Here is a 27,904-nt window from a genome sequence, read left to right as displayed (position 1 = left end):
CATATGTAAAATGGCTGGTACACAATCAGTATTCAGTGAATATTAGTTCTCTTTCCTACATGTTAACACATCATCTACTATGTGAAGTGTTACTCAAAGATCTTCTTTTGCATAAATGTTTTAAAATTTATACAATGAAATGGTACTATTCCGCATATGACAAATAGTTTAAACAAAAAATAAGGATTTTTTTTAATCTATAAAAAGTTCTGTTGCAGTTTTTCAAATGTTTTATTGGATTTAAAATTCTTTTAAGGGATATACAGATATACAATTAGTTTGATCAGCTACCAGTATATTTTGGTATCCCTTTATTTTTGTACCCAAGAGCCAGTTCACTTTTTCTCCATGTTCAAGACTTAACTTTGGTAAAATTTTGCCATGTTCATCTTCACCTGTTACTGAAGCATGAGTGTTTCTACCCTGCTTGTTACCAATTGCTCTTTTAGTTTTCTTCCTGTGAGTATGTTTTGCAGGACTCTTCTGTTTTTTCTCAACTTCACTGCTTATATCCCACAACATTATTTTCCCATCATTCCCTCCAGTAAGCAGCAAATATGATCCTGGCAGAAAGCAAACCTGGGAGATCCCCAAAGTGTGGCCTTTAAATCCCAGTTCCTGTTCACACTTGACTCCCATCACCCTAAAGATTCGAACCTTACCATCTTCTGCCCCACAACTAAAAATATTGCCACATGATGCCACAGACACAGAATGGGCTAGGGCAGGGTTTAAAAGCTGACCAGGTGATTGTGGGCTTTCCATTTCTTCTGTTTCATCTTCCTGTAAATTTGTAATCCACAGTGGCCGGGCTTTGTGAAGGTTCCATAGCATCACCTTTAAATAAGAGGAAGTTACATAGTCAGAGTTCTAGCCATTTTGTTTAACTAACAGGCTTATTCCACTTGTAACAAAATCATCAAAGTAGTATGAAAATTATCAATAGGATACATTTCCAGCAATATTAAAAAAAAAAAAAAAAGTCAGGGAGTTCCCGTCATGGCTCAGTGGAAACGAATCTGACTAGTAATCATGAGGATGCAGGTTCAATCCCTGTCCTCACTCAGTGGGTTAAGGATCTGGCATTGCTGTGAGGTGTGGTGTAGGTCGCAGATGTGGCTTGGATCTGGCGTTGCTGTGGCTGTGGTGTAGGACCGCAGCTGCAGCTCCAATTGGACCCCTAGCCTGTGAACCTCAATATGCTGCAGGTGTGGCCCTAAAAAGACCAAAAAAAAAAAAAATCAGATGGCACCATACATGCCAGTGGGATGCTACCCTGGTGCCAAATTTAGAATGCCAATGGGCAGTGAAGTAGAATTGAGAAAACAAGATCCTGAGTAACTTTCAATCAACAAACCCATTAAAGCGGAATCCAAATTCTTAAGCAGATGCCAGTTTCTCTAAGTCATTCTATGCTAATCTCTGTAAATAAAATTGGAGATTATGAAATTTATTAATTTTAGTCTGTTTGTTAGAGTAAAAAAGTCTATCAACTAAACAAACCAAACCAGTACACCACTGAAATAATATTTATCTGGAATGCTTTCCCTTTCCTTTCCTTTCCTATTACCCTAATTACTCATCCTAGGGACTCAGCTCAAATTCCTGTCCCTCTGGGAAGGCTTTCCTAACCATTTTGGCCCTCTTCTCTCTTTCGCATATTTAATTTCTACTTTATCAAATGATATATACTCCTAGTTTTGTCGGATTCTTGAGATTGAGTTCCTCGCTGCTAATGCCCATCATACTACCTTGAATTGAGCAGAAATTCTATACAGGTCTGTGGATTAATTTGACATCTTGGTATATTTGGCCTTTTCTTGCTGTTCCCTACCATAATCTTGGACCTACTAAGCTGATTTAAATTAAATGCTAATTAAAACCTATTAAAACAAATAAGCTTTGTGGATTGATTTTACTCCATAATCTAGTGATTTTCTTCACATAGTGACCAATTTGGAAAGGAAGACATTCTTCATTCTTCATACTTTCAGAGAGACTAGATTGCTTTATTTTATTATCTAGCACTATCTCTGAAATGTGACTTATGATTTTTTTTTTTTTTTTTTTTTGCGCTTTAGGGCCATACCCACAGCATATAGAAGTTCCCAGGCTAGGGGGTCAAATCAGAGCTGCATCTGATAGCCTATGCCAGAGCCACAGCAACTCGGGATCCAACTGAGACCTACACTACAGCTCCCGGCAAAGCTGGATCCCCAACCCACTGATCTAGGCCAGGGATCGAACCCACATCCTCGTGAATATTAGTTTCTTTTCCGCTGCACCACAACGGGTTAGGAACCTGACTAGTATCCATGAGGATGCGGGTTTGATCCCTGGCCTTGGTCTGTGTTAAGGATCTGGCATTGCCACGAGCTGTGGTGTACGTCGCAGATGCAGTTCGGATCTGGTGTTGCTGTGGCTGTGGTGTAGGCCAGCAGCTTCAGCTCTGATTTGACCCCTAGCTTGGGAACTTCCATATGCAGCAGGTGCAGCCTTAAAAAGTGGGTCGGGGGGAGGACACTAGGATGAGCATGATCTCATGATCTTGTTTAGTCACAAGCGTAGATCTGAATTGACAAGATTACTACTGCTGATTATACTAAGGACTCGGTTTTCCATTCACAATAACTTCCCTTAACTTTTTGTGGCCTACTTTCAAAAGAAGTGATATCTAATAATACTTATATCCTGCTTCTACTAGGGAAAACAGTGAAAATCTTTTGGAGTTGAATTTCTAACATTATACCAAGCGGCCAGAAATGTATATTTGTGAAGCCAAAACACTAACAAATTGAAATAAATTAAAATTTAAAAATCAGAAAACATAACAAAAATGAATAACTACTAAAATTTGATATGGAAATAATTTCTATAAAAAATCTGAACACAAGGAAAATGGCTTTCCAGATCCACTAGCTTAATTGTATGGCAGATGTCCCTTTCTCACACAGCCCTTGAATGCCTGGATTATATTTTCTGTCCTAAGACATTCAAACATGAACTACACCCAAAGTGTTTCCAGCAGCCCAAACATTTTTACTTTTTTTTTTGTCTTTTCTGGGGCCACACCCTCGGCATATGGAGGTTCTCAGGCTAGGGGGTCGAATTGGAGCTGTAGTCACTGGCCTACACCACAGCCACAGCAATGCCAGATCTGAGCCTCGTCTGCAACCTATGCCACAGCTCATGGCAACGCCGGATCCTTAACCTACTGAGCAAGGCCAGGGATCGAACCCGCAACCTCATGGTTCCTAGTCGGATTCGTGAACTACTGAGCCACGACAGGAACTCCCTAAACATTTTTACATTAACTTAAATCATTTAAATGTGTTAATAGCCATCTCCGATTCTACCAACCCAGGAATCATTTCCAAGTGCTGAAGGTTTCCAGAACTGTCCTATCTGAATCTCCCTTTGTAATTCTTTACTCTTTTTTTTAAAAAAAAAAAATGTTCGCACCAATGGCATATGGAAGTTCCCAGTCCAGGGACTGAATCCAAGCTGCAGCTGTGACCCATGCCACAGCTATAGCAACAAGAGATCCTTTAACCCACTGTGCCTGGGCGGGCCGTGCCTCTGCAGCGACCTGAGCTGCTGTAGTCAGATCCTTAATTCACTGCACCACAGTGGAAACTCCCAGGTCCCTTGAGTAAGTTCTGCCTACTTAAACCTATCTAAATCAAAGGATAGGGTTTTTATGATTTGTATAATAAAGATAGGTAAATGAACATAACTATTACTTATGGCAATAATTCAACTCCTGCCTTGAGATAAAACATTCTTTTTCAGAGAGAAATAACTCATCACTAATCTGCTAAGAACTCCTTTTCACTGTGATTCCTACATTCTTAGACTTCTGCATCGACTGGCTATTCCTAAAGTTTAGAAAAATATGGGGTAACCAGATTTTTAACAGGTAAATTGGAAGAAGTTAACAGAGTTTCAGCTTCAAGGAAGTAATTTCTTAAAGGCATGGTTGTGTTGTCTTAGCCACTGTTGTCACATCACAACCCAATGCGGAAGTTAATCTACAGTGAACTTTTGGCAATTCTTGGCAGGCAATCAAAAGGGAATTACCTAAGCCTTCTTTTCACAAAATAGTTCTTACACTGTTCTCTAGCAGCTGCCTGCCACTAAACCTCATCTAGAACTGGAGGCAAAATGGTAAATTCTGGAGGCCCACTTCTTATCTAATCTGAAGAATATAGGTCATTTTTACAAACCAAATTGTTTACCACAATGCCTAGTAGTTGATTTATGAACCAGTGATTGAAAACTGGTACAGCTTAAGGATGAAAGAAAGAATGACTAGTCAAAGAGACACTGTACAATCTACCTACTTAAAATATGTATCTGACTGGTTATGTAGGTCTTTCTGTACAACCAAGTAAGCAGATTATCTCCACAATGGTAAAAAATGCAGATTTTCAAAAGGTTTTGATCAAGACCTAAGAGTAGAAAAGGAGTTTAGAGGGCATGAGGTCACTATGTGCCACAGATAAAATAATTCTTAATAGAGACACAACAAATTTTTGGTAGGACAATTATTTATTGCTGAGGGACTAACCCAGAGCTGCAGGACATCCTCTGATTCTTCCTACTAAATACCAGTAGCTTTGAGGAGGGAGGTGGCAGCCATAATGACAACCATCAAACAGCCTCATCTGTTTCTAAATTATAGGGAGGTGTGGAGGGTAGAGGAGGGAGTAGTAGAAGATCATGGGCCAAGAAGATGGAAAGGCAAAAATTCTGATGTTATTAATAGTATCTCAAGTCTGAGAATGTGGATTAAATGCTAGAACAGTACTGGGTACACATGTCATTAATAAACAATTTTTCTTTTTCTAGAAGTCACCTGTTTCCATACCAAGAACTGTTTCTACCATGTTATTGGTGATACTCAGTTTGAATATTTCTGGTGTCAGAGAAAAAACGTAGGCTTTGAAGCCAGAGGGAGAGACTGAAGTTTAAATTCCAAATCAGACAGCTGGCAGCGGCGGCGGGGGGCGCGCTGGTACAGACACATAATTTGAATCTAAGTTTCCTCATTTCTAAAAAAGAAATAATCAGACTATACTACAAAGCAACAATCATCAAAACTGCATGGTACTGGCACAAAGACAGAAATATAGATCAGTGGAACAGGATAGAAAGCCCAGAATTAAACCCACACACCTACAGCCAACTAATCTATGACAAAGGAAGCAAGACTATACAATGGAGAAAGGACAGCTTGTTCAATAAGTGGTGCTGGGAAAACTGGACAGCCACATGGAAAAGAATGAAAGTAGAACACTCCCTAACACCATACACAAAAATAAATTCAAAATGGATTAAAGACCTAGATATAAGAACAGACACTATAAAACTCTTAGAGGAAAACATAGGCCAAACACTCTCTGACATAAACGACAGCAACATCTTCTCAGATCCACCTATCACAGTATTGACAATAAAAAGAAAAATAAACAAATGGGATCTACTCAAACTTCAAAGTTTCTGCACTGCAAAGGAAACCCTAAACAAAATGAAAAGACAACCCACAGAATGGGAGAAAATCTTTGCAAATGAATCGACTGACAAGGGATTAATCTCCAAAATTTATAAACACCTTCTGCAGCTCCATACCAAAAAAACAAACAACCCCATCCAAAAATAGGCAGAAGATCTAAATAGACAGTTCTCCAAAAAAGACATACAGATGGCCGAGAAACACATGAAAAGATGTTCAACATCACTCATAATTAGAGAAATGCAAATCAAAACCATGATGAGACACCACCTTACACCAGCCAGAATGGCCATCATCCAAAAGTCTACAAACAATAAGTGCTGGAGAGGGTGTGGAGAAAAAGGAACCCTAGTACACTGTTGGTGGGATTGTAAATTGGTGCAACCATTGTGGAAAACAGTATGGAGATGCCTCAGAAAACTAAACATAGAACTACCATTTGACCCAGCAATCCCACTCCTGGGCATCTATCCAGAGAAAACCATGACTCGCAAGGACACATGTACTCCAATGTTCATTGCAGCACTATTTACAATAGCCAAAACATGGAAACAACCTAAATGTCCATCGACAGAGGAGTGGATCCAGAAAATGTGGTACATATACACAATGGAATATTACTCAGCCATCAAAAAGAATGAAATACCAGCATTTTTAGCAACATGGATGGACCTAGAAATGATCATGCTAAGTGAAGTCAGCCATATAATGAGACACCAACATCAAATGCTTTCACTGACATGTGGAATCTGAAAAAAGGACAGACGAACTTCTTTGCAGAACAGATGCTGACTCACAGACAATGAAAAACTTATGGTCTCTGAAGGAGACAGTTTGGGGGCAGTGAGGGGATGTGCTTGGGCTGTGGGACGGAAATCCTGTGAAATCAGATTGTTATGATCATTATACAACTACAGATGTGATAAATTCATTTGAGTAATAAAAAAATAAAAAAGAAATAAGAACTATCAGGGTATGATTAGAATGAAAACTAATATATGTAAAGCTGTGGCAAGTACCATGTGCTCACCAAAGAGACATTATGACTATTCTCATTCCAGTGATTTTTAGAATAAAAACAATAGATCTAAGCACTCCAACTTTTTTTTTCTTTTAAACAACAGAGTTCAAAAGTTCTCGTTGTGGCTCATCAATAAAGAGCCTGACTAGTAACCATGAGGACGTGGGTTTGATCCCTGGCCTCACTCAGTCAGTGAAGGATCTGGCATTGCAGTGAGCTGTGATGTAGGTGACATGGATCCTGTGTTGCTGTGGCTGTGGTGCAGGCCGGCAGCTCTAGCTCCAACTGGACCCCTAGCCTGGAAACTTCCATGTGCTGCAGGTGTGGGCCCTAAAAACCAAAAAACAAACAAACAAACAAAAACAAACAAAGCAAAAAACCCCAAACAAACAGAGTTCATAGAGCCTAGATGGTAAACTGTTTTCAGCATGCTCCTTTGTTTAAACAGATATTTAGAATCAAATATTTGAATCTGAATATGTGAATTATTCTCAAGTCTTAGAAATGTCAAATTATAAAGGAAGAATAAAAGATTAATGATTACTTTGTGAATAAAATCTTCTGGACTTTGTCAAATTAGCATTAAACATGCAGCAGAAATAAAGCCTCTGCTTCAAAATAAATGACATTAGTGAGAATAGAAAATGCAAAGATATATTTAGTCCAATCAATAATCAGATTCTGTTAGCAAATTCCATTTGGAAATTACCCAAGTACTCTCTGCAAAACATCACCTGCATATCCAGCCCACAGGACACCAGGCTCTGAGGTCTTTGAGGCCGAAAAGCTACAGAGGAACAGATGTTGGAATGTCTCTTCAGTGATCTGCTAACTTTCTTATTTTCCAAGTCTAGAATTTTGATTGTTCCAGAGTCATCAGCAGAAGCCAGCAGGTTTTCAGTTTCATTCAATGAGAGACAATTGATTTCTTCTTCATTCACATGAAAATGGTCCAGGGATCCTTTGAGAGACCTGACATCCAGGATGCTAACGGTTTCTCCATGTGAGGCATAGAGCTTGGTGGGGCAGGAGGGAGAGAATAAGACACTGGTAACATCGTCAGCTCCTTGGAAGCATGTGTGTCCTAATGGAGTCCCATCTTCACCCCAAACCGTGAGATCTCCACCCTCTGCTCCTGAAGCCACTAGCCCTTCTTGACTTGCATTCAGGCAGAGAATAGGAGAAGAATGTCCACCAGTCCACTTGACTGCCATAATGGCCCAGAAAACTCTGTGAAGAGGGGGGAGAACTATAATCTCATGTTTTATATAAGAACTTCATAGGAGACAAATTCGACAAGCAATATTTCATTTAAATATTAAGAAACACCTGAAAAACTCAAATCAATAAAAAAAGGCATTTGAAGATCAAACCTACAAAGCCTAACTGAACACAGGATGGTGGTACACCTGGCTGGCACATGCCTACGTGGGCTTTCCTTGCAATCAGGGACCCAGGTAAGCCTGGTCCTCCAGCCTTTGAAGAGAGACTCACAAAAGAATAAACACTAAATATACTTATTTTAAATTAAGAAAACCCCCTTTCAAGAAAGGGCTGCACAATCACCAGGTGATTATCTTTTACCTGAATAATGTTTTTGGAGAATGAGCCCCAGAACTAGACTTTCTGGGCTTGAAGAGGTCTATACCACCTATTAGTTGGGCAACTTTGGGCAAGTTACTGAATCTATGATTCATTTTCTTTCTCTATAAAGTGGGGGCAATAAATAATAATAACATCCATTTCATAGGATCATAGAAGATTAAATGACGTAATAAATGTCAAGTACATCTAACAGTGCCTGGTACATCGTGAGGGCTCAACAAACATTACCATAATCACTTTTCTTATTTTTATTAGGCTGGTCAAAGTGGCATCATATATACTACACCAAGAGTCCTTAAGGTATGGTCTAGACCAGCAGCATTAGCATCACCTAGGAACTTGTTAGAAATATAAATTGTTGGATCCCACTCAAGACTCACTAAGTCAGAAACTCTGGGTTTGGCCCCCAGCAATGTGTTTTTTCTTTTTAAGGCCACACCTAGGGTGTATGTAAGTTCCCAGGCTAGCGGTCTAATCGGAGCTATAGCTGTCGGCCTACAGCACAGCCACAGCAACGCCAGATTCGAGCCACGTCTCCGACCTACACCACAGCTCATGGCAACGCCGGATCCTTGACCCACCGAGCGAGGCCAGGGATCGAATCCAGTTTTTATTTCACAAGACAAAGAATTTATCTAGTCAGAAACTGCCATAGTTGCCTTATTATTGTCAGATATAATACCTGAATTTAGTTCACTTTTACAAAGATAAATTATCCTAATATTGATTTGAAAAATAATTTAAAATAATCTGGCAACCTGCCTCAAGTTTCTACTCCTAACACAAAGTTAATTTTCTCCCACTTTTAGCCACATACACAAACAAAACCACCTACTAGAATGCAAAAAAAAAAACCCACTAATCTAATAGCAATCAAAGTAACAGAAACATGATCACAAAATCAGATGTTGTAATTTTCATACAGACAGCAAAACAGAGAAAAAGACAAAAAGATACATTTTTGAACTCCAGCGGAAGCACTCAATTAGTAAGCAGAAGAAACTAATAGAGAATGAAGCAAATAAGTTTTAAAGGAGAGGTTTGGAGAGGAAATGACTCAGAGGGAGATAAAGACAGGGAACTCTGGTGGTTTAATTTTTGCTGACAAATACTGAAATCGTGAATAATATTCTATTATAACAAAAAGTTTGCCAAATGTTCCAGATAAGTCAAGGAAAAAGAACACAGCCCAATTTAAAATCTGCCCTCTACAGCTTTCAGATTTTGTGTCCATATAGGTTTTGGATCCCTGTTGGGCTATTAGATTTTCACCAAGAATAAGGCAGGGTTTCTAGTACTTCAATTTCTCTATCACAGGACTGCCCACAGGGAACCTCCATAAATGTGGACTGGCAGACAAAAGTTTTAGCAGGTTTTCTTCCTTCTCTCTTCTTTCCTTTCCAGAAAAGATTAACTCAATTTTAAAGATACATTTGGTTAAACTCCACTCAAAAGTGTGAGAAGGTGGGCAAGAAATGAATTTTGTACTTAAAGAGACTTTTATAGACAACACAACACAGCTCCTGTAAATTTTCCTACAATGGAAGCAGTATTAACTCTGGATTGTCAGTCTCACAAGTTCAAGGTGAGCTTCACCTTAACGTCTATGCACCAGAGTGAAAAAATAAACTTCTAATCTCTACATCACACGGATAATATTCACTGATCACCTAGCTAGTCAGAAAAATAAAAACAGACACCTATTAGAAGGAATGTTAGGAAAGGGTTGGGAAAGCCCCAGAAACCCACATATTCACATGTACACAACGATGCCGGATTCTTTTAACAGACTGCACTTTTGAAGCGATTCTGAGCCACCACAGTCAGATTCTTAACCCACTGTGCCACAGTGGGAACTTCTTGAGGCTTTTGCCATTGATCAAGAATTCAACCAGAGTGCCCCAAATCATTTATATTTAGTTTACAACATTAAAATCAACTGTAATATTTGAAATACATTCAAAGACCACCATCAGAAAGTGTTAAACAATCAGACTGCTGTGGTAGAAGACAGAGGGGAAAAAAATAACTAAATATGGGTTAAATCAAAACAATCTTTCAGAAAGGAGCTGGCAAGCCACTGTTTCTTGTTTTTCTTTTATTGGGACTGGAAAGCCTACCTGGAAATAGCTAAGTGCCACTATCCCCACATTCAGGTATATCAGATCAACAGCTTCTCTTCTCATAGGTGATACCTAAAGAGTCAAGCATGGTAATTAATAATTCACCCCATTGTGAATTAGTTTAATTAGATAATAGATTCCTTCCAACACCTAATGAGATCATGGAGTGGGGGTGGGGCGGGGTGGGTGGGAAGTTGGGGTGCTTTAAGAACATTTGTCGGAGTTCCCGTCGTGGCGCAGTGGTTAACGACTCCAACTAGGAACCATGAGGTTGTAGGTTCGATCCCTGCCCTTGCTCAGTGGGTTAAGGATCCAGCGTTGCCGTGAGCTGTGGTGTAGGTTGCAGACGCGGCTCGGATCCCTAGTTGCTGTGGCTCTGGTGTAGGCCGGTGGCTACAGCTCCGATTCGACCCCTAGCCTGGGAACCTCCACATGCCACAGGAGCGGCCCAAAGAAATAGCAAAAAGACAAAAAAAAAAAAAAGAACATTTGTAGGAAGAGTGGAGTGCAAAGATGAAAGACGAAAGCTCTAAACAGCCAGAGAGCAGAAGAAGGGTACAGACATGGTCATTTAATAACTGAATCCTCTCTACTCCATCCTGTCCTACTTCCAAGCATCCACCTGTCTTTTTCAAGTGTCTGTGCCTTTAAAGCTGTTCATTCCCTCTGTTCTTTGTCCCCTTCTTAGAGGAACTGACTTTACTTATCTCTGAAGAAGTAAAAGAAACTTTGGTGCCTTTCCAGACAAAACTTGGACCGCCTTCTTTGGATGCCCGATAGTTGACAGCTGAAAAATGAATAAATAAAACTCCCTAGCCTGAGATTACACTACTATTTAAATAATATGAAAGACAGTCACTATCACAGCAATAAATATAAGTCAACTTTTCTTCACATGTTTGAGTTTTCCAAAGTTAGTCTTGATGTGAGGATGCTAGACACCACCCGAAATGATTGAAGGGCTGTGGCACTGGCCCTAGTAAGAATAAAAAGAATCTAGATTACTAAGCTTGGGGGGAAAACATCTGGGAGGAAGGGACTGGCAAGTAATAATCAAACACCACCTATCAGAGAGTGGAGATGATAGGTGCTACTGTTTTTACTGGAGAACAAGAAATGGATTACAAACAGCGGGGGAGTTGTTTTTGTAAAGATTCCTTACTACATAAATGTAAGACAGTGTAACTGTCTACTAAGGGACTCTGTGAACCCTATTATTATAAAAATTATCTCAGAGTTTTTTTGAGAGTTTATTAGTAACTCCCCGGTAAAGGGCCCCAGTAGAGTGCATGATTATTATTTTCTCTTGTCAAGCATCCTTTAAAGGCTGTCAGAAAACGTTCTGGTCACTTAGGAAAACGTAGTATGACCAAACAATGCTGAAATACTTTCCCTCCCAAGAAGCCTTCTAGAATTATAGCCTCCATGTCATTCGCCCTATGGAATGTTTAATTAAAAACACACTGCCTTAATTCACCTACTAATCAGTGGGTTAGTAGGAAAGAATGGAAAAAGTCACACTTTATCCATAAGAATGTAGCACTTAAACGGCACTTTAAGGTTATCCGAACATTGGCGGGGCGGGGGGAGGGGCGTTCAAACGTGGCGACCTCATTTTCCGTATATACGCTGGGACACATGTTGTGATAATCACTGGTACTAATACCAAGAGAGAACCAGACAGCTTGACCAGGAAAACACGACCTCAGCTGCCAAAGGTAAAGAAGATCCAACTCAAACCTAAGGTGGCGGACCCATAGGGCTAATAAGGAGAGGGAAGTTTCGTGCGTTAGGTTGGCCAGTAAGGCAGGGACCCAACTGACTCGGGGAAACCTTACAGGAAAAGGGATCCAGGAAAGCCGACGCGAGACCACTGGACCAAAATGATGAAAAGGCACTGGAACATAGCCTTGAACCCACCAGCGCCAGCCTCATACCTGAGCTTCCCGCTTCCCTCCTAGGCGCCTGATGATGACCTCACCGGTGGGCGCCCAATCCCATCCAGCGTCGGGCGGGGGGCGCCTCAGCCAAACAGTCACATCCGGGGCCGAGAGGAATCGCGCGCAAGCTGGGCGTGCGCCCTTGCTTCGTGCCCTCAACCCGCATGGCGGAGCCACCGGCGCGTCGCGGGGAGGCCGGGCGAGTCTGGCGAGTTCCGGCGCCCGCGCTGAGCCGCTAGGGAGGGGCGGGGGACGCAAGTGCGGCCGGTGCGTCTGCCCTCAGTGAGGCGGGGCGCGCGGCGGACGCCCCCGGGCAGGGGCGGGAGTGGTGGAGGGGCCGGGCGGTAGGCTGTGAAAGGGGCGGTGAACGAGCTGCTCCGGTCTCAAGGCGAGGCTTGGCCTCCGGAGCAGGGACGGGGGTAAGCAGCGGCGGCGGCGGCGGCCCTCGGGCCGGCTGGTGAGGCGATGGCGGCGCCGGGCCCGGGGGCTGGGGCAGCCTCGGGCGGCGCTGGCTGTAGCGGCGGCGGCGCGGGCGCAGGCTCGGGCTCCGGGGCCCCGGGGGCCGGGGGCCGGCTGCCCAGCCGGGTGCTGGAGTTGGTGTTCTCCTACCTGGAGCTGTCCGAGCTGCGGAGCTGCGCCCTGGTGTGCAAGCACTGGTACCGCTGTCTGCACGGCGATGAGAACAGCGAGGTGTGGCGGAGCCTGTGTGCCCGCAGCCTGGCAGAGGAGGCTCTGCGTACGGACATTCTCTGCAACCTGCCCAGCTACAAGGCCAAGGTGAGGGAGCCCCGCGCCACGCCGCTGCCCCCAGTCCCGCTCCTCCGCGCCACTCTCAGAGCTTCTCAGCTAAGCTTCTGAGTCAGAAGCCTCGCTTCACCATCCCGCCTTTCCACCGCTCCAGTCAATATCTTACCTCACCTCCCCCTGCCATAAAGAGCCTCTTCTCTTTGGATTGAAGTTCTGCTCCTTAACCCACCTCACTTCCGTGATACACTTTTTAAAGGACCAGATGGTTTCCCAGCCCTGCTTTCCGTCACTCATTCTACTTTCCACAGTCTTTCCCCTTAAAAACAGATCACCCCATTGTTGTAGCTTTCAGTACTCTCATCCTATTTTTCTCCCTGCCCTTTATTAGATTACCTCAGCTGCCTTAACCTTGGCTTGGTTTCTGAGATCTTTGCTTTCACCTCACCTTTTCCAAGCTCTGACTTATAACCTTTTCTTTATTTTCGCCCGAGTATTCTAATTCCCTCCACTGTTTTACAGGCTTATAAATGAGTATGACCCACGGCATTCTGCTAACTTTCAAGATCAAGACTAATAGAACATCCTCCCATCAGCTATACTTAACCGTCATAATACTGCCATGTCCTACTATTATTGGCTACTTCCTTGCCAACTTTTTTATAGTTCCACCTTGATAGAGTGTCTCTTAAGTTCTGTTTGTCATCTAACATACTGCTTCCATATATGCTGCCTTTTTTTCCCTGCCAGATTCTTGTGTGTTGTCTTGCCTTCATTTGCAAATAAACATGTCAGATAGCAGACCATGGTAGCACTGAGAGGATTCTTCAAGCAATATGAACGAAAGGCCTTAAACTTGGGTTCAGTTGAATGGAAACAGCTGTACAGAGTAATAGTCACCAAAAGCATATGTGAGAGAGGATAAAGTCTAGAATGTGGTAAACATAAAAATAACATTAACAACTAAGAAGGGATGACATCCCCTTTTAATGCTAGACTGCCAGCAGGGCCAGAGTAAGGAGTAAATTGTTTTTTTTCCATGTCAGATGGATGTAAAATTTATTCTTCTGTAATAAAACAGGATTTAGCTTAATAAGAAATATTTCTGTTAAATATGTCACCTGTCAGTTGCTTTTCTAGTAAGTGAAATAACATGTTTATTTATGAGGACAGTATTTATACGTGGTAGATGCTCAGTGGATACTGGTTATAATTCGTATGGTAGAGTGCAGAAGATTACAGTTCTGTCCTACTGTACTCGATTAACATGTGGGTTTCGTAAGTTTTATTTAACTTTTATTTTTCCATAAAGTTTATTGTTTTATTTTAAATTATTTGCAGTAGATATGGTCACATGATTCAAGATTCATATAATGAGTCGTAATAGATGATGTGTTCATGCGAGTCAACCAAAAGAAGCAAGGCGATGTAAAGCAAAATATTTTCCTTTTGTCCTTCTACCCCCACCACTCAGGTTGGAGGCAACCTGTGCTACCTATTTCTTTTGTATCCTTTCAGAGATATTTTAGGTTTCTTAAGTTTTTCATACTTTGTATGCCTTTGTACTACCTGCACTCTAGGTTTTATAGACTTGCACTTATCACATGTACATTCAGATGTTGCAGGACATCTCCTGAGTGTCTTGAAGATAAAAGATTAATTCAGAAGGAGTCAGATAGCCTAGTAGGGAGGTATTCAGTCTAGTAGAGGAGAAAAAAATATATAGAAATGACTAGTGGTTATTAGTTAGAAATGGTAGAAGTTGTTTCTGTTAGATATGTATATATATGTACACACAGTACAAGTTTAGTGAAAGAGATTTACAAGTTGATGGAGAATTGTAGAATGTTTGAAATTGAGATTGTATTTGAGCTGAATTTTTAAGATGGGGAGAATGTGAATATTTTACTAGGAGGAAATACCTTGAACAAAAGCAGGACAGTGGAAAGCTGAGGGTTTGTATAGCGTATATTTTTATTTAAAAAACTTTGAATGCTGGAGTTCCCGTTGTGGCTCAGTGGAAACGAACCTGACCAGTATCCATGAGGATGCCAGTCTGATCTGTGGCCTCTCTCAATAGGTTAAAGATTTGGTGTTGTGGTGAGCTGCAGTGTAGGTCGCAGATGAGGCTGTTGGCTGTGGCTCTGGCATAGGCTGGCGGCTGCAGCTCCCATTCAACCCCTAGCCTCAGTGCGGCCCTAAAAAGCAAAAAACAAACAACAGACAAAAATCTGTATGAATGCTAAGCACTGTGCTCAGTATTGCAGATGCAGTAGTAAATAAAAACAGATACAAATTCTTATGCATGCCTTTCGTATGGAGCTTACAGTCTAGTTGTGGGAGGGGAGTGGGTGTTAATCAAATTGTCACACAGTTGTAAAATTGCATTTGTGGTAAGTACTATGAAGGATAGATACACGGTGCTCTGAATGTCAATGCTCTGAATGTCAATAACGGAAAAATTTGACCTAAGTAGGGAGGCCAGGGAAGGCTTTCTCTGAGGAAATAATGCATGACCTGAGACCTGAAGGATAAGGATAAATAGGCCAGAGATAGAGAGAAGAGCCTTCCAGGAGGGAACCTGATGAGGATCAGGGACAGAAAATAATCAGTGTGGCTGGTGAGGCAAGTTTGAGATAAAATGGAAGAAGTGGTCTGGGGCCAAATAAAAGGAAGCCATTTTAAATTGTAAGCAAGAGTAGGTTAAGAGTATGAGGATCGGTAATACTATATTTATCCTTTTTTAAGAGGTTATTCTAACTTCTGAAAGGAGAATGGGTTGGAAGGGGACCTTAGAAATATGAGTAGTAGTAAGTATGCAGTAAAAGAGATGAGAAATTTAGGAGAGATTTAGGAAATAAAATCTATAGGACTTGGCAGTAGATTTGAAATAGGGGTGAGGAAGAGGGAGGTGCTAAGGATGACTCCTAGGTATCTGGCTTACATAATGTAGGGATTAACTGGGTTAGATTTTGGAGAAGTAACAATGAGTTCAGTTTTCATAGCAAAGAATTTACAGTGTTTTTGAGCCATCCAAGAGATTTTAGATAGGCATCTGGGGCAGTTTGGAGCTTAAAGGAGAGGCTAAAGACATGAAATAATTTAGTTAGACTGAATTGAAGTGGTGGGAAATATGATTATAAAGGTAAGCAGAAACTGGATATATCATGGAGGTCCTTGACATGCAGCCTTCAGTCTATAGTTTGGGCTTTGTTTTACGGTTGGTAACCACAGAAATCTGAACAGAAGAGACAAAATAAGAGCTGTGATTTAGAAAAACCAGTCCATAAGATGAATTCAAGAAGGCAGGGGTTGGTGCCTATACCAGAGGTACTTAAGACCTGAACAGTTATGTAGAGCAGAGAAGGAGGTGGCTGGCAGAGGAGTTGCTAGAAAACAAGCCCCCAAAGGTGGACAGCTGACTGGGTGAATGGGATGAGGAGGAGGAAGAGTCGAAGAGTCACAAATAGGATTTCCAGGGAGCCTGGGTAACTGAGAAAAGGGTGAGAACAGGCTTAGGATGGCATAAAACTGGAACGTATTTGAAGTTGTCAGTCTAATTAGGATTTTGCCTTCTTTTTAAAAGTTCATCTTTTACATATTAGCAAGTAACATCAGTTATTCCAGTCATACTTGGCATCTAACTATAATTCTCTAAATTTCAGACTTAGATCCTAAGCTAGATCTTACAGCTGTTTGTTATAATGCAAAAATCCAGGTTATGCATGAGTCTGCATTGAGAACTATAGGGAACTATAGGTTATTTTTATTTATTTGTGTATTTATTTTTCCATGTGTGATTTTTTTTTTTTTCTGTATCCAGTTCTAAAAAATAAGCACACTTAGTAGTTCCCACTGTGGCTCAGCAGCAATGAACCTGAGTAGTAGCCATGAGGATGTGGGTTTGATCCCTGGCCTTGCTCGGTGAGTTCAGGATCCGGTGGTGAGCTGTGGTATAGGTCAAAGACTTGGCTCGGATCTGGCATTGCTGCACTGGTGGTATATGTAGGCTGGCAGCTGCAGCTTGGATTCAACACCTAGCCTGTGGCCCTAAAAAGCAAAAAAAAAAAAAAAAGACAATCACAATACCATTATTACATCTTATGTGTAAATAAATAATTCATTAATATAAAAATGCAATGTTCAAATTTCCCATTGTCTTATAAATGTCAAATGTTATATCTTTAGTTTTCAGTTTATTTAAGCAAGACCTTTGTCAAGATTCCCATGACAAACAGTTGACATGTCTCTTAAGGCTTTTGTGTATATATGTGTGTGTCATTTTAGGGCCACACCTGTGGCATATGGAAGTTCCCAGGCTAGGGATCGAATTGGAACTGCAGCTGCCAATCTACACCACAGCCATAGCAACTCAGGACCCTAGCTGCATCCGAGACCTACACCATAGCTTTATCCTTTAACCCACTGAGTGAGGCCAGGGATCGATCATGCGTCCTCAAGGATACTAATCAGGTTCATTCCCATTGAGCTACAATGGGAACTCCTCTTAAGGCTCTTTAGTTTACAGACACACCCTCCATTTCTCCCACCTCCCACTGCTGTAGCTTATTTGTTGAAAACAAAAACAAAAACAAATTATTTACCCTTATAGAAGTCCCCTCAGTAGGGATATCGCTGATTTCATTCCCATGGTGTTACTTAACATGCTGTCCTCTGTATTGCCTGTAGATAATTGATCAAGTTAGGTTAGATTAGATTTTTTTTTTTTTTTGAGATATTTTTACTAGAATCAAGTGGTTGGGATGTGTACGGCACTTTTAGGTGCTTAGAAGTGTGTTATAATAACAGGGAAAAATTTAGGTATACTTCAGTTTTACATCCCCCTTATGAGAATATGGGCTACCTGAATCAAGGAGGGTTTTTGTTTTTGTTTTCTCTGTTCTGGGATGCAACAATTAAACAGTAAAGTACTGGCTAATGGTAAATGAACACTGGCTATGGGGACTGAATACTTGTGTTTAGGGCTCTTGCGCTAACTACCTGTTGACTTTTACATCTAAGTCCTCATTCCCAAGTTAAACTAGATGAATTTTAAGGTCTTTCCTGGTGCTGAAATTCTGTGATTTTGGAGTTGATTTTTTTAGTTGGTTAACTAAAGCAGTAGGTCCCAGCCTTCAGCTGCTTTGGGGTAGTTGGAATAAAGAAGCGATTTTCTAAAAAACTCTCAAACCCAAAGCTTTGAAATATTAAAACATGAGAGATTGTTATTATTTGTACAGAGTAGCGATTTTCATACTATCTATTTTGGAAGCTTAAAAAGCTGGTGATTACTGAAGGTCAACTAACCTGTTCTGTGAGAGGTAGCGGAGTTGTTAATGACTATCTCTTTATAAATTTTAGTGTTTGAATTTAGATGCTATCTTTGGGGGTTATTTGATTTGGTAAAATGAGAGTGGTGATGTCTCAGTATGTGAGTAATACCTAGCAAAGAGGTTGAGGGTCTAAGATAATGTGTGGTTATTAAAATTTTTCATAAAATCTAGAGCTGATATGACTAAGTTCTCTATTCTACTTAAAATATAATTTTCTTTGGTAACAGCACTGCCAACATGAAAACTGTGCATCTTAACTTTTTTATGTAAAAGTATCAAATATAAACAAGTAGAGAAAATAATCTCCCTATACTCACCACTAAGCTTTACCAATGATTAATTTATGTGCAGTCTAGTTTCATGTTTACCCACCCACTCTTTCAAAGCAATTTCCAGATATCATTATGTCACCCATAAACATTTCAGTATTATCTCTAAAATATGAGGATTCTTGTATATATCTTTTGATGTTTTAAGAAGTCTATTTGAAGAAATTATACTGCAGTTTAGAATCTTGGTCAATAATGAAACAGTTGGCAGTTTTATTTTTAATGTTTTATAGTTTATTATGTTAGTATCCCTTCCTGAAACTTCAGTCATTTTTGGAAATACTAATTGTATTCCTTAAAATATATAACTTGTTTAAAAACATGTAGCCTCAACTTTGGGTACTGTTTAATATTTAAGAAAAGTCAAATTTCTGTTCCTTTGGTCTGTATTTTATCTTTTCAGATACGTGCTTTCCAACATGCCTTCAGCACTAATGACTGCTCCAGGAATGTCTACATTAAGAAGAATGGCTTTACCTTACATCGAAACCCCATTGCTCAGAGCACTGATGGTGCAAGGACCAAGATTGGTTTCAGTGAGGGCCGCCATGCATGGGAAGTGTGGTGGGAGGGTCCTTTGGGCACTGTGGCAGTGATTGGAATTGCCACAAAACGGGCCCCTATGCAGTGCCAAGGTTATGTGGCATTGCTGGGCAGCGATGACCAGAGCTGGGGTTGGAATCTGGTGGACAATAATCTACTACATAATGGAGAAGTTAATGGCAGTTTTCCACAATGCAACAATGCACCAAAATATCAGGTGAGAAACTGGGTGTTTTCTGGGAAGTGAGCCTTTGTTAATCGTGCCTTAATTTGTTTTAAATTTACAAAATTTTATATAGCAAGATTGTCATTTTGGTAAGTTTTCAATAAATAGTGTAACTGGCCTTTTTTGACTACTCTGATGATAATCTTTTAGTATCTAAATATTTCTTTCCTAAAACATTCAATCTGAAGAGTTCATCTTTAAATCAAGTTGGCAAACTTTTTCTGTACAGGGCAAAATAGTAAATATTTTAGGCTTTGTGGTCCATACTGTCTCTCACAACTATTTAACTCTGTTGTTATAGCACAAAAGCAGCCATAAACTTTATTTATAGACTGCAAGGCAGATTTGGCCTAGGGGCCATAGTTTGCCAGTTTGTACTATGGATTATCATCTTATATCATGGCATATCCAAATCTACTTTTTCTAGATACTTTACCCGCACAAATGCACCTGTGTATGTACATTTTTACCCTCCGCTACTTATTAATCTTTGGATTGGATTCAAAACCTCTGGAGGTGTCAACAGTTTCTGTAAAAATAGGCAGATTCAGGCAGACTACTGCCTTTTTAAAATTCTTTTATCTAGTCTTAAGCCATACTCCTTTGATTCTAGGGTTGAAATTATAGTTTCTATTTGTAAAAGCTGTATGATTACCATAGATTCAGCAGATTCTAAAACACAATAATCTGATAAATTGAAAATTTTAAGGAATTATAGATTGCATATTTCAGGGGAACATATGGCTTAAAAGCTCTAGCCTAAGTAATGACCTCAAGTCAAGTATAATAAAGTAGAAGAACTAAAAATATATCTCATTTCCTGAGGTATAAAAGCATGGAAGGATTTTCTGTCATAGAATCCCTTCCTTATGGTCCTTATTGGCTGTGCAAATACCCTAAGGAGAAGGGTGTCTGGACTTACTAATCATTGAAGATAAAGTCCTGTGACCGTTCTTGTGATTTGGTAGTGAAGATCCTTTATTTATTTATTTATTTATTTTTTTCCAGAAAACATACTCTGTATGATTTCAGTCCTTTCAAATTTATTGAGATGTGTTTTATTCCGAGCATGTGGTTTGTCTTCATCAGTGTCCCATGTGTGCTTGAATGTATATTTTGTTGTTGGATGTAATAATCTATAAAGAACAATTAGGTCAAATTGGTTGATAGTGTTCAAATCTTTCTGTATTTTTTTTCTACCTGTTCTGTCATTTACTAAGGAGTATTGAAATCTCCAACTATAATTTCTAATTTGTCTATCTCTTCTTTCAGGTCTGTCAATTCTGACAGTTTTGGAACTCTGTTTTTGGGTGCATATCCATTTGTAATTATTGTATCTACCTACCTGGTTAACCCTTTTGTCATTATGAAATGACCTTCTTTGACTCTAGAATTATTCCTTGTCTTTACATCTCTTTTTGTCTGATAGCACTACAGCCAATCCAACTTTCTTATGCTTACCATTGCAAAGTACCTCTTTTTCCTCATCCTTTTACTTTTATTCTCTTTGTATTTTAAATGGGTCTCTCAGACAGCAAGTAGGTGGATCTTGCTTTTTATCTAATCCAGTCTCAGGATCTCTGCCTTTTGATTCGAGCATTTAGTCAATTTATATTTAATGAAATTGTCAGACTGCTTAATATTATTCTTGCCTCTGTGCCTCTAAAGCTGTGTTCTTTTTTCTCTGTTTTTTGGATTCATTCAATTCTTTAGCTCTATCTTCACATTCATAGATTTTTTTCCTTCTTGTCATTTCAACTCTACTGTTTATTGAGCCAGGCTAGTGAATCTTAGTTATTGTGCCCCTCAACTCTAAAGTTTTCATTTGGTTGTTTTTTTATAGTTTGCATTTCTCTATTGAAATGTCTGCTCATTTATTAATATTGTATTTTTCCTTAATTCTTTGGCTACATTTCATAATAACTGCTTTGAAGTCTGCCAAATCCCACACCTAGGGCCCACTGAAGTCAGTTTCTACTGACTGCTCTTTTCCCCATGAGTATGAGTTGTGCTTTGCTGTTTATTTTCATCTCCAGTCATTTTTTAATTGAAAACTGGATATGGTAAATAATATATAGTAGTAACTCTGTAATGTTTTGTTCCTTTAGAAACTGCTTTGTTTTTCTGAAAAGTGTAGGTTTTCTTGTTCTGGTAGGCAGTTAACTTGCCTGCACTGAAACTATAAACTTAGTTTCTTTTATAGTATGCAGCAACTAATGTCCTTGTTCAGTTTTATTTTGTTTTGTTTTTTTGGCTTCTAGCTGCTAATTTTTCTGCCTGGTTCCTTGGGGGTTTCCCCTATGTTTGTGTAATTCAGTGGTCACACAAAGATTTGGGCAGAGTTTATTCTCAGATTTTGGGGCTGATCCTCTTTGTGGTTTTGTTGCTTCTGTAGTTCCTCTAAGTTTCCCATTGTTCTGCTGTGTACAGATTTTGTCTTGTGACACCTAAAGCTGTAAGAATTTGCCTTTCTGCTCCCTGTGCTTTGTTTATACTGTATGCTCAGTCAAAGCTAAAGCAAACTTGCAAATTTCACCTGGAGTGGTTTTGTTTCCTTAGTTTCATCTTCTGTAAAATAGGGATAACTCCTAGGGTTGATGTGAAAATTAAATGAGGTAATATAAATCACTCAACAAATTCTCATCAAAATAATAGCTTTTTATTTCTGATTTTTGTTGATTTGGAGGTTTGATGATTTGGAGGTTCTCACGTCAATAAAATGGGGTTAATTGTGAGTTGGGCAACGGGAGGAAAAAAGTAGATGTTGGTAGTTATTTGTGATATGAAATACAGTGAAGGAAATGGGGGAGTATTAAATTGTGATTTTTAACTGCAAATACTAGGACTTTCTGCCTCCAAATGTACAGATGCAACAACTTTTTTTTTTTCTTTTTTTAGGGTCACGTCCTCAGCATATGGAAGTTCCCAGGCTAGGGTTTGAATCGGAGCTGCAGCTGCCAGCCACAGCAATGCTGGATCTGAGCCACATCTGTGACCTACGCCGCAGCTCTTGGCAATGCCGGATCTGAGCAAGGCCAGGGATTGAATCCTCATCCTCACAGATACTATATCAGGTTCTTAACCCATTGAGCCACAATGGGAACTCCAAAGCATCCTATTTCTTTACTTCCTTTTCCAAATGGGGAAAGAACTGGATAATTGTCCTTCTAGTTTAGTTTAATAGTCAGTGCTGCTTATTTTATAACAAACAGATCTTTCAGAGTAGTAGACCACACTAAGCTGTTGAATAAGAATAGCTTTGTAAATTTTAAAGGCTATGTAAGTGTTTTATTACAGTTAATTTATTTTTATTTATTTATTTATTTTGCTTTTTAAGGCTGCATCTGCAGCATATGGAAGTTCCCAGGCTAGAGGTCTAATCAGAGCTGCAGTTGAGGGGCTACACTACAGCCACAGCTGCAGCAGCGTGGGTCCAAGCCATGTCTGTGACCTATACCACAGCTCACGGCAATGCCAGATTCTTAACCCACTGAGCGAGACCAGGGATTGAACCCGCAACCTCATGGATACTAGTTGGATTTCGTTTCCGCTGCGCCACGATGGGAACTCCCCACAGTTAATTTTTTTATTGTGGTAAAATATACACAACAGTATTTATTATTTTAACTGTTTGTAAGTGAATAATTTAGTGGCATTAAATACATTCACAATGTTGTGCGACCATCACCCAAAACTTCGTTGTATATACACCCTAAACTTTTCCATTATCCCCAGCATAAACTCTGTGCTCACTGAACAATAATTCCACATTTCTCCCTCCCCCTCAGTTTCTGGTAACATCTGTCAGTTTTCTGTCTATATGAATTTGAATATTCCAGGTGCTTGATATAAGTGGAATCATATGATATTTGTATTTTTGTGTCTAGCTTATTTCTCCTAGCATAATGTTTTCAAAGTCCTTTCATGTTGTAGCACATATTAAAATTTCATTTCTTTTCAAGGTTGAATAACATTCTATTGTATGCATGTACTGTAGTAATTTGAGAAAACCTAGATAGCTTTTATTGGTAAAATAGACCAAATTTTAGAGTTTAGTGATAAGCTTCTTAAGAAAAAGCCTTTAAAATGAGTAAATAAAGGGAGTTCCCTAGTAGCCTACCTATTAAGGATCCAGTGTTGTCACTGATGTGGCTTGGGTTTGATTCCTGGCCCAGGAACTTCCACATGTCACAGACACAGCCCCCAAAAAAGAGTAAATAAAATCTGGGGACTGTTAAGGAGGAATATTTAAATTTTCCAGTATTAAATATAGATCCCAGAGTTCCCACTGTAGTGCAGTGGGTTAAGAATCTGACTGCAGTGTCTCGGGTCACTGCTAAGGTGCAGGTTGGCTCCCTGGCCCTGTGCAGTGGATTAAAGGATCCGGTGTTGCCACAGCGGTGGCATAGGTCACCGCTGTGTCTTGGGTCCAACCCCTGGCCTGGAACTTTCCATATGCCACAAGTACAACCATAAAAAAATATTTAGATAGGTAGATCCATCCCACATGTCTTAAGTTAAAAAAAAAATCAACACAAGGACTTGTGATGAAATTAATGTATATTCTTTTTCTAAATGTTTCTCCTGGTGGAAAAACTTTTGAGATATATATATATATATATATATCTTTTTTTTTTTTTTTTTTAAGGGCCGCACCTGTGGCATATGGAGGTTTCCAGGCTAGGGATCCAATTGGAGCTGTAGCTGCCAATGCAAAAGCCACAGCAATGCAGGGTCCAAGCTGTGTCTGCAACCTACATCACAGCTCACAACAGTACCAGATCCTTAACCCACTGAGCAAGGCCAGGGATCGAACCTGTATCCTCATGGATGCTAGTCAGATTCGTTAACCGTTGAACCATGGCAGGAACTCCGAGATATATATATTCTTCATAATATCTTCAACTTGTTTATTTCTTCTCGCTATGCCTTTAATGGGTTTTCTTCTAACCTTCTTTTGATGTCTTTTCACAGATAGGAGAAAGAATTCGAGTCATCTTGGACATGGAAGATAAGACTTTAGCTTTTGAACGTGGATATGAGTTCCTGGGAGTTGCCTTTAGAGGACTTCCAAAGGTCTGCTTATATCCAGCAGTTTCTGCTGTATATGGCAACACAGAAGTGACTTTGGTTTACCTTGGAAAACCTTTGGATGGATGACAGTGGCTTTCTTGGGATGAAAGACAGAGTGGAGGAGTTATCTGCTTGTGGAAAGTAGAATCATTAAGTGACAGTGTCATACATGCATGCCCAAGAAACATCCTGAAAAACACATGATATTGTTAACTGGAGAAGCAACTCTACAGCAGAAATTATCTTAGTGTTTCCCCTTTCTACTGGGCCAGAAAAATCCTCAGGGTTGCAGTTGGTTGAGTGGGCAGTTGACATATGCATGTTGCAACAGATTTTGTCTCTAAGTTAGCGATGTATTTCCAGCTTTTAAGGTGAGATCTTAGAGATGGTATAAAAGGGATAAGCTAAGGAAATAGAGTTTTAAGTAGTATGTTTGTGAAGGAAGACTGATCCTGTTCTACAACTGCCTGTTTTTTCTCCAGACCCTTTTTTCCAGCCAGCTTGACTATTAGAAAAGTATGAAACTGGTTGGATTTTATTTAATATTTTTAATATATTGAGAAGCATGGTCTCCCTGGACTGCACTTCTCTAACAGTGAGATTATAAAATTGTGCAGCTATTTTAAAAGTTGTATATACAATATGTGTGTAAAAAAAAAAAACTGTAAAAAACAAAACAAAACAGGGCAAAGGAATTGCTTTGTTCTAGGTCAATTTCTTAACCACTACATGGTACAAAACTAGAATAACATTTAGGGACAGTTCGGTAACTACAAGGAAGAGCATTTTAAGAGGAGATGTGTTGTATTGGCTCATTTTGTATTGTATTTGGCTTACAGTTTCCATGGCTATTTTATAGTCTGGTTTATTTTTTTAACCAGCAAAATTATTGTAAAGATCCCTCAATCACCTGGATAAGATTGAGGGAAGGCAAACCTATTTCTAATCAAACATATATCAGAAGTAATAATAATAATAATAATAATAATAATGTGCATCTTATAGTGTTTGGTTTTATTTTTTGACCTTCTGAGAAAGTGTCTCATAAGAACACAGAACATTGCTATTTGTTCTTATAGGCCTCAAATATGAAAGTTGTTAGCCACAGACTTTAAGAAAAATTAATCAATGGTCCTTTTATTTTATAACTTTATAATGCTGTAGGTATTATAAATTTTTAATTTCATATTGTTTACATCATGCAACAATCTAAGCCTCAAACTCTTCATTGGGGTTATCAAGAAAATGTTTACTCACCCACCTGAAACAATGCTAGCCTGAACCCAGTTTAAGAATGTTCTTAATCTCATTATAGATAATTGCCCCCATGGGACTTGAAATAAAACACCTTATGCTGGAAACTTCAGGTTGGCAGTATTTTGAAGGTTTCATTGCAGAAGAGTTTAACATTAATTCCTATTCAGAATTTTTGACTAACAAATCTTATTTCACTAATATGCTTTCAAATTAATTCAACATACATGGGCTGAGATTTTCTTTTGTTAAAAAAGAAACATCTTTCTGTATGAAAGTATAAATTGTATGGTTTCAGATACATCTATGTGATAAGAATTGAGTAAGGCAAGTGGAATCTTTGTACTTTTTAGGTTTTGCTGTATGCATATTTTGTTTTGAATCTAATAAAATTAGGGACAGCAAGCGGCTGGCTGGGATTCTTGGGTTGCTCCCTGAGAATTAATATTATCAGTACTCGTATGAAGCAAAGGATTTAAGTCATGAACAAAAATTTCTGTTTACAAGTGTTTGTTATTTGTTACGTTGCTTAAAGGTGAAGTCAAAGATCCTTTCTGATGTCTACATCAAGAGGAACCCTCCTAGAAACCGTATTTAATACTACAGAGTGAAATTATATGTTAAATGTGTTAGAGAATATATCTGCTACAGAAGTTGATTGATTTTTCTCGGTGTAGAACAACTCAATTTGGTGAAGATTGAAATTAAAGAGATCTGGTTCAGGGTAAAGATTGAAACAAAAGTTTAAGGTCTTTTAAGTACTTGGGTTTTTTTTTTTTTTTTCTTCAGATTATGATATGGCCAATTTCAAGAGCTTTTGCTGAGGGTTTTGCTTATATCCTCTGTTTGTCTTATTGGTAAACATTCCTTTGTAACACAGTTTTAAAGGTGCTGAATGGAAAACAGAAACACATGGTTATTGCATATTGAACCTGAAATCAAATAATTGCCTAAATATTTAACAACAAGCCATTCTTAAAGATTTAAGTTCTTTAACATCTCATTTGCAAATTTTATAAAATGGAGGCTCATATTTATCATGAGCATCAGGGGAATGAAGAGCCTTCATTTATAACCTGGTAAATTAGTTTGTTACTGGAGATCAGTAGCAGCTGCAAGGAATACTAAGACAAACTGTTACAGTGTTTGAAGAAATGGAATCTCTTTTTCAGTGCTGCTGAAAGGGCACTTAGGTAGAAGACTTGCATCTGAAGACTGAATATAAATCTAAACCAGTGATTCTCAACCTTAGCTGTACTTTGGAGTTATATGTGTTTTGAAAGATATTGATGCTTGGATTCCTTACCCTAAGATTTTGATGTTGGTCTGGGATATGACATGACCATAAGAATTTTATAAAACGTTTTAGGTGATTTCAGTATGCTGCCAAGGTTGAGAACCATTGATCTAAAGTCACCTTAAGTTTTCCCATCTGCAAAAAGAAAAAAAAAAAAATCCTTGCTCCCTCCCTTCACTACCTCATAAGGATATTGAGGGTAAAGAAGAAAATAATGGGAAAGTGCTTGTGTTATGGGTAAAAAGTGCTATTGAAAGGCAAAGTTGTATTTGCTGCTTTTCAACTGAAACTATGATCAGGAAGAAATGTGTAATTGAATTTGCTTTGTTGACTTGGGAAACCAGGAGCACTCTTTTTGGTTCTTTGGTGAAGCATGCAGATGGGTAAGAAAACATTATTATTACTCTTATTCATGCTATGGTCTTCTGTCATACTTGAGGTAGGCTGGTTTAATTATCTGGTTTTACATAGGAAAGAAGAAATATTAAGGTTTAAAGTCTGTAATGGTCAATGGCTCACAATTCATTAAAACTTTTCATACAAAGAATTCTGTGGTTAATATATATCATTTCTTAAATGCTGTTATGTTTTCATTGTCTGACTTTTGAATATTAAACCATTTATTTCGTCTCCATCATTCTTATTCCTTTACATTTGGATATAGATTTGATAAGGTATCTAAAGCAAGTGTGTATTGGTCAGTTGAATACTTAGAGTCATCCTTCTGTAACTAGGCATCTTGTGCCTTTTAGATGCGATTTGACCTCAGAAAGAGAGTTTTGAAAATAACAGAGCCCTAGCCCATACAGTAGGTGTTATAAATAATTTTTTTGGAGTTCTCATCATGGCTCAGCGGTTAACGAGCCCATCTGGCATCCATGAGGATGTGTGTTCGATCCCT

The 27,904-nt window shown here is 39.3% G+C and overlaps 2 protein-coding genes across 6 annotated transcripts; one reads left to right on the top strand and one right to left on the bottom strand.

Moving 5' to 3' along the window:
• Window positions 1-212: 212 nt before the first annotated feature.
• WDR53 (WD repeat domain 53) lies at window positions 213-12,554 on the bottom strand. 5 transcript variants are annotated; one of them, XM_047789648.1, is made up of 4 exons: window positions 12,202-12,554; window positions 10,262-10,336; window positions 7,271-7,766; window positions 213-837 (listed from the first exon to the last, which is right to left on the bottom strand). In XM_047789648.1, the coding sequence occupies exons 3-4, from the start codon at window positions 7,748-7,750 to the stop codon at window positions 241-243; spliced, it is 1,077 nt and encodes a 358-aa protein (XP_047645604.1). In that variant the 5' UTR covers window positions 7,751-7,766; window positions 10,262-10,336; window positions 12,202-12,554; the 3' UTR covers window positions 213-240. The 5 variants fall into 5 exon arrangements, with proteins under 5 accessions (XP_047645604.1, XP_047645612.1, XP_047645596.1 ...); XM_047789656.1 differs by lacking the exon at window positions 12,202-12,554 and adding an exon at window positions 12,103-12,162; XM_047789640.1 differs by lacking the exon at window positions 10,262-10,336 and having other exon boundaries at window positions 12,202-12,553.
• FBXO45 (F-box protein 45) lies at window positions 12,505-27,635 on the top strand. The gene is made up of 3 exons (XM_047789678.1): window positions 12,505-12,981; window positions 19,014-19,370; window positions 24,354-27,635. Exons 1-3 carry the CDS (start codon window positions 12,670-12,672, stop codon window positions 24,537-24,539), a joined length of 855 nt encoding a protein of 284 aa, XP_047645634.1. The 5' UTR covers window positions 12,505-12,669; the 3' UTR covers window positions 24,540-27,635.
• The last annotated feature ends 269 nt before the right edge of the window (window positions 27,636-27,904 follow it).

This window comes from Phacochoerus africanus, chromosome 1 (assembly GCF_016906955.1).
Source record: "Phacochoerus africanus isolate WHEZ1 chromosome 1, ROS_Pafr_v1, whole genome shotgun sequence".
In the NCBI taxonomy this organism is placed as follows: Eukaryota; Metazoa; Chordata; class Mammalia; order Artiodactyla; family Suidae; genus Phacochoerus; species Phacochoerus africanus.
Note: the sequence above shows the minus strand (reverse complement) of the source record. Positions and strands in the feature narration are given on the sequence as shown.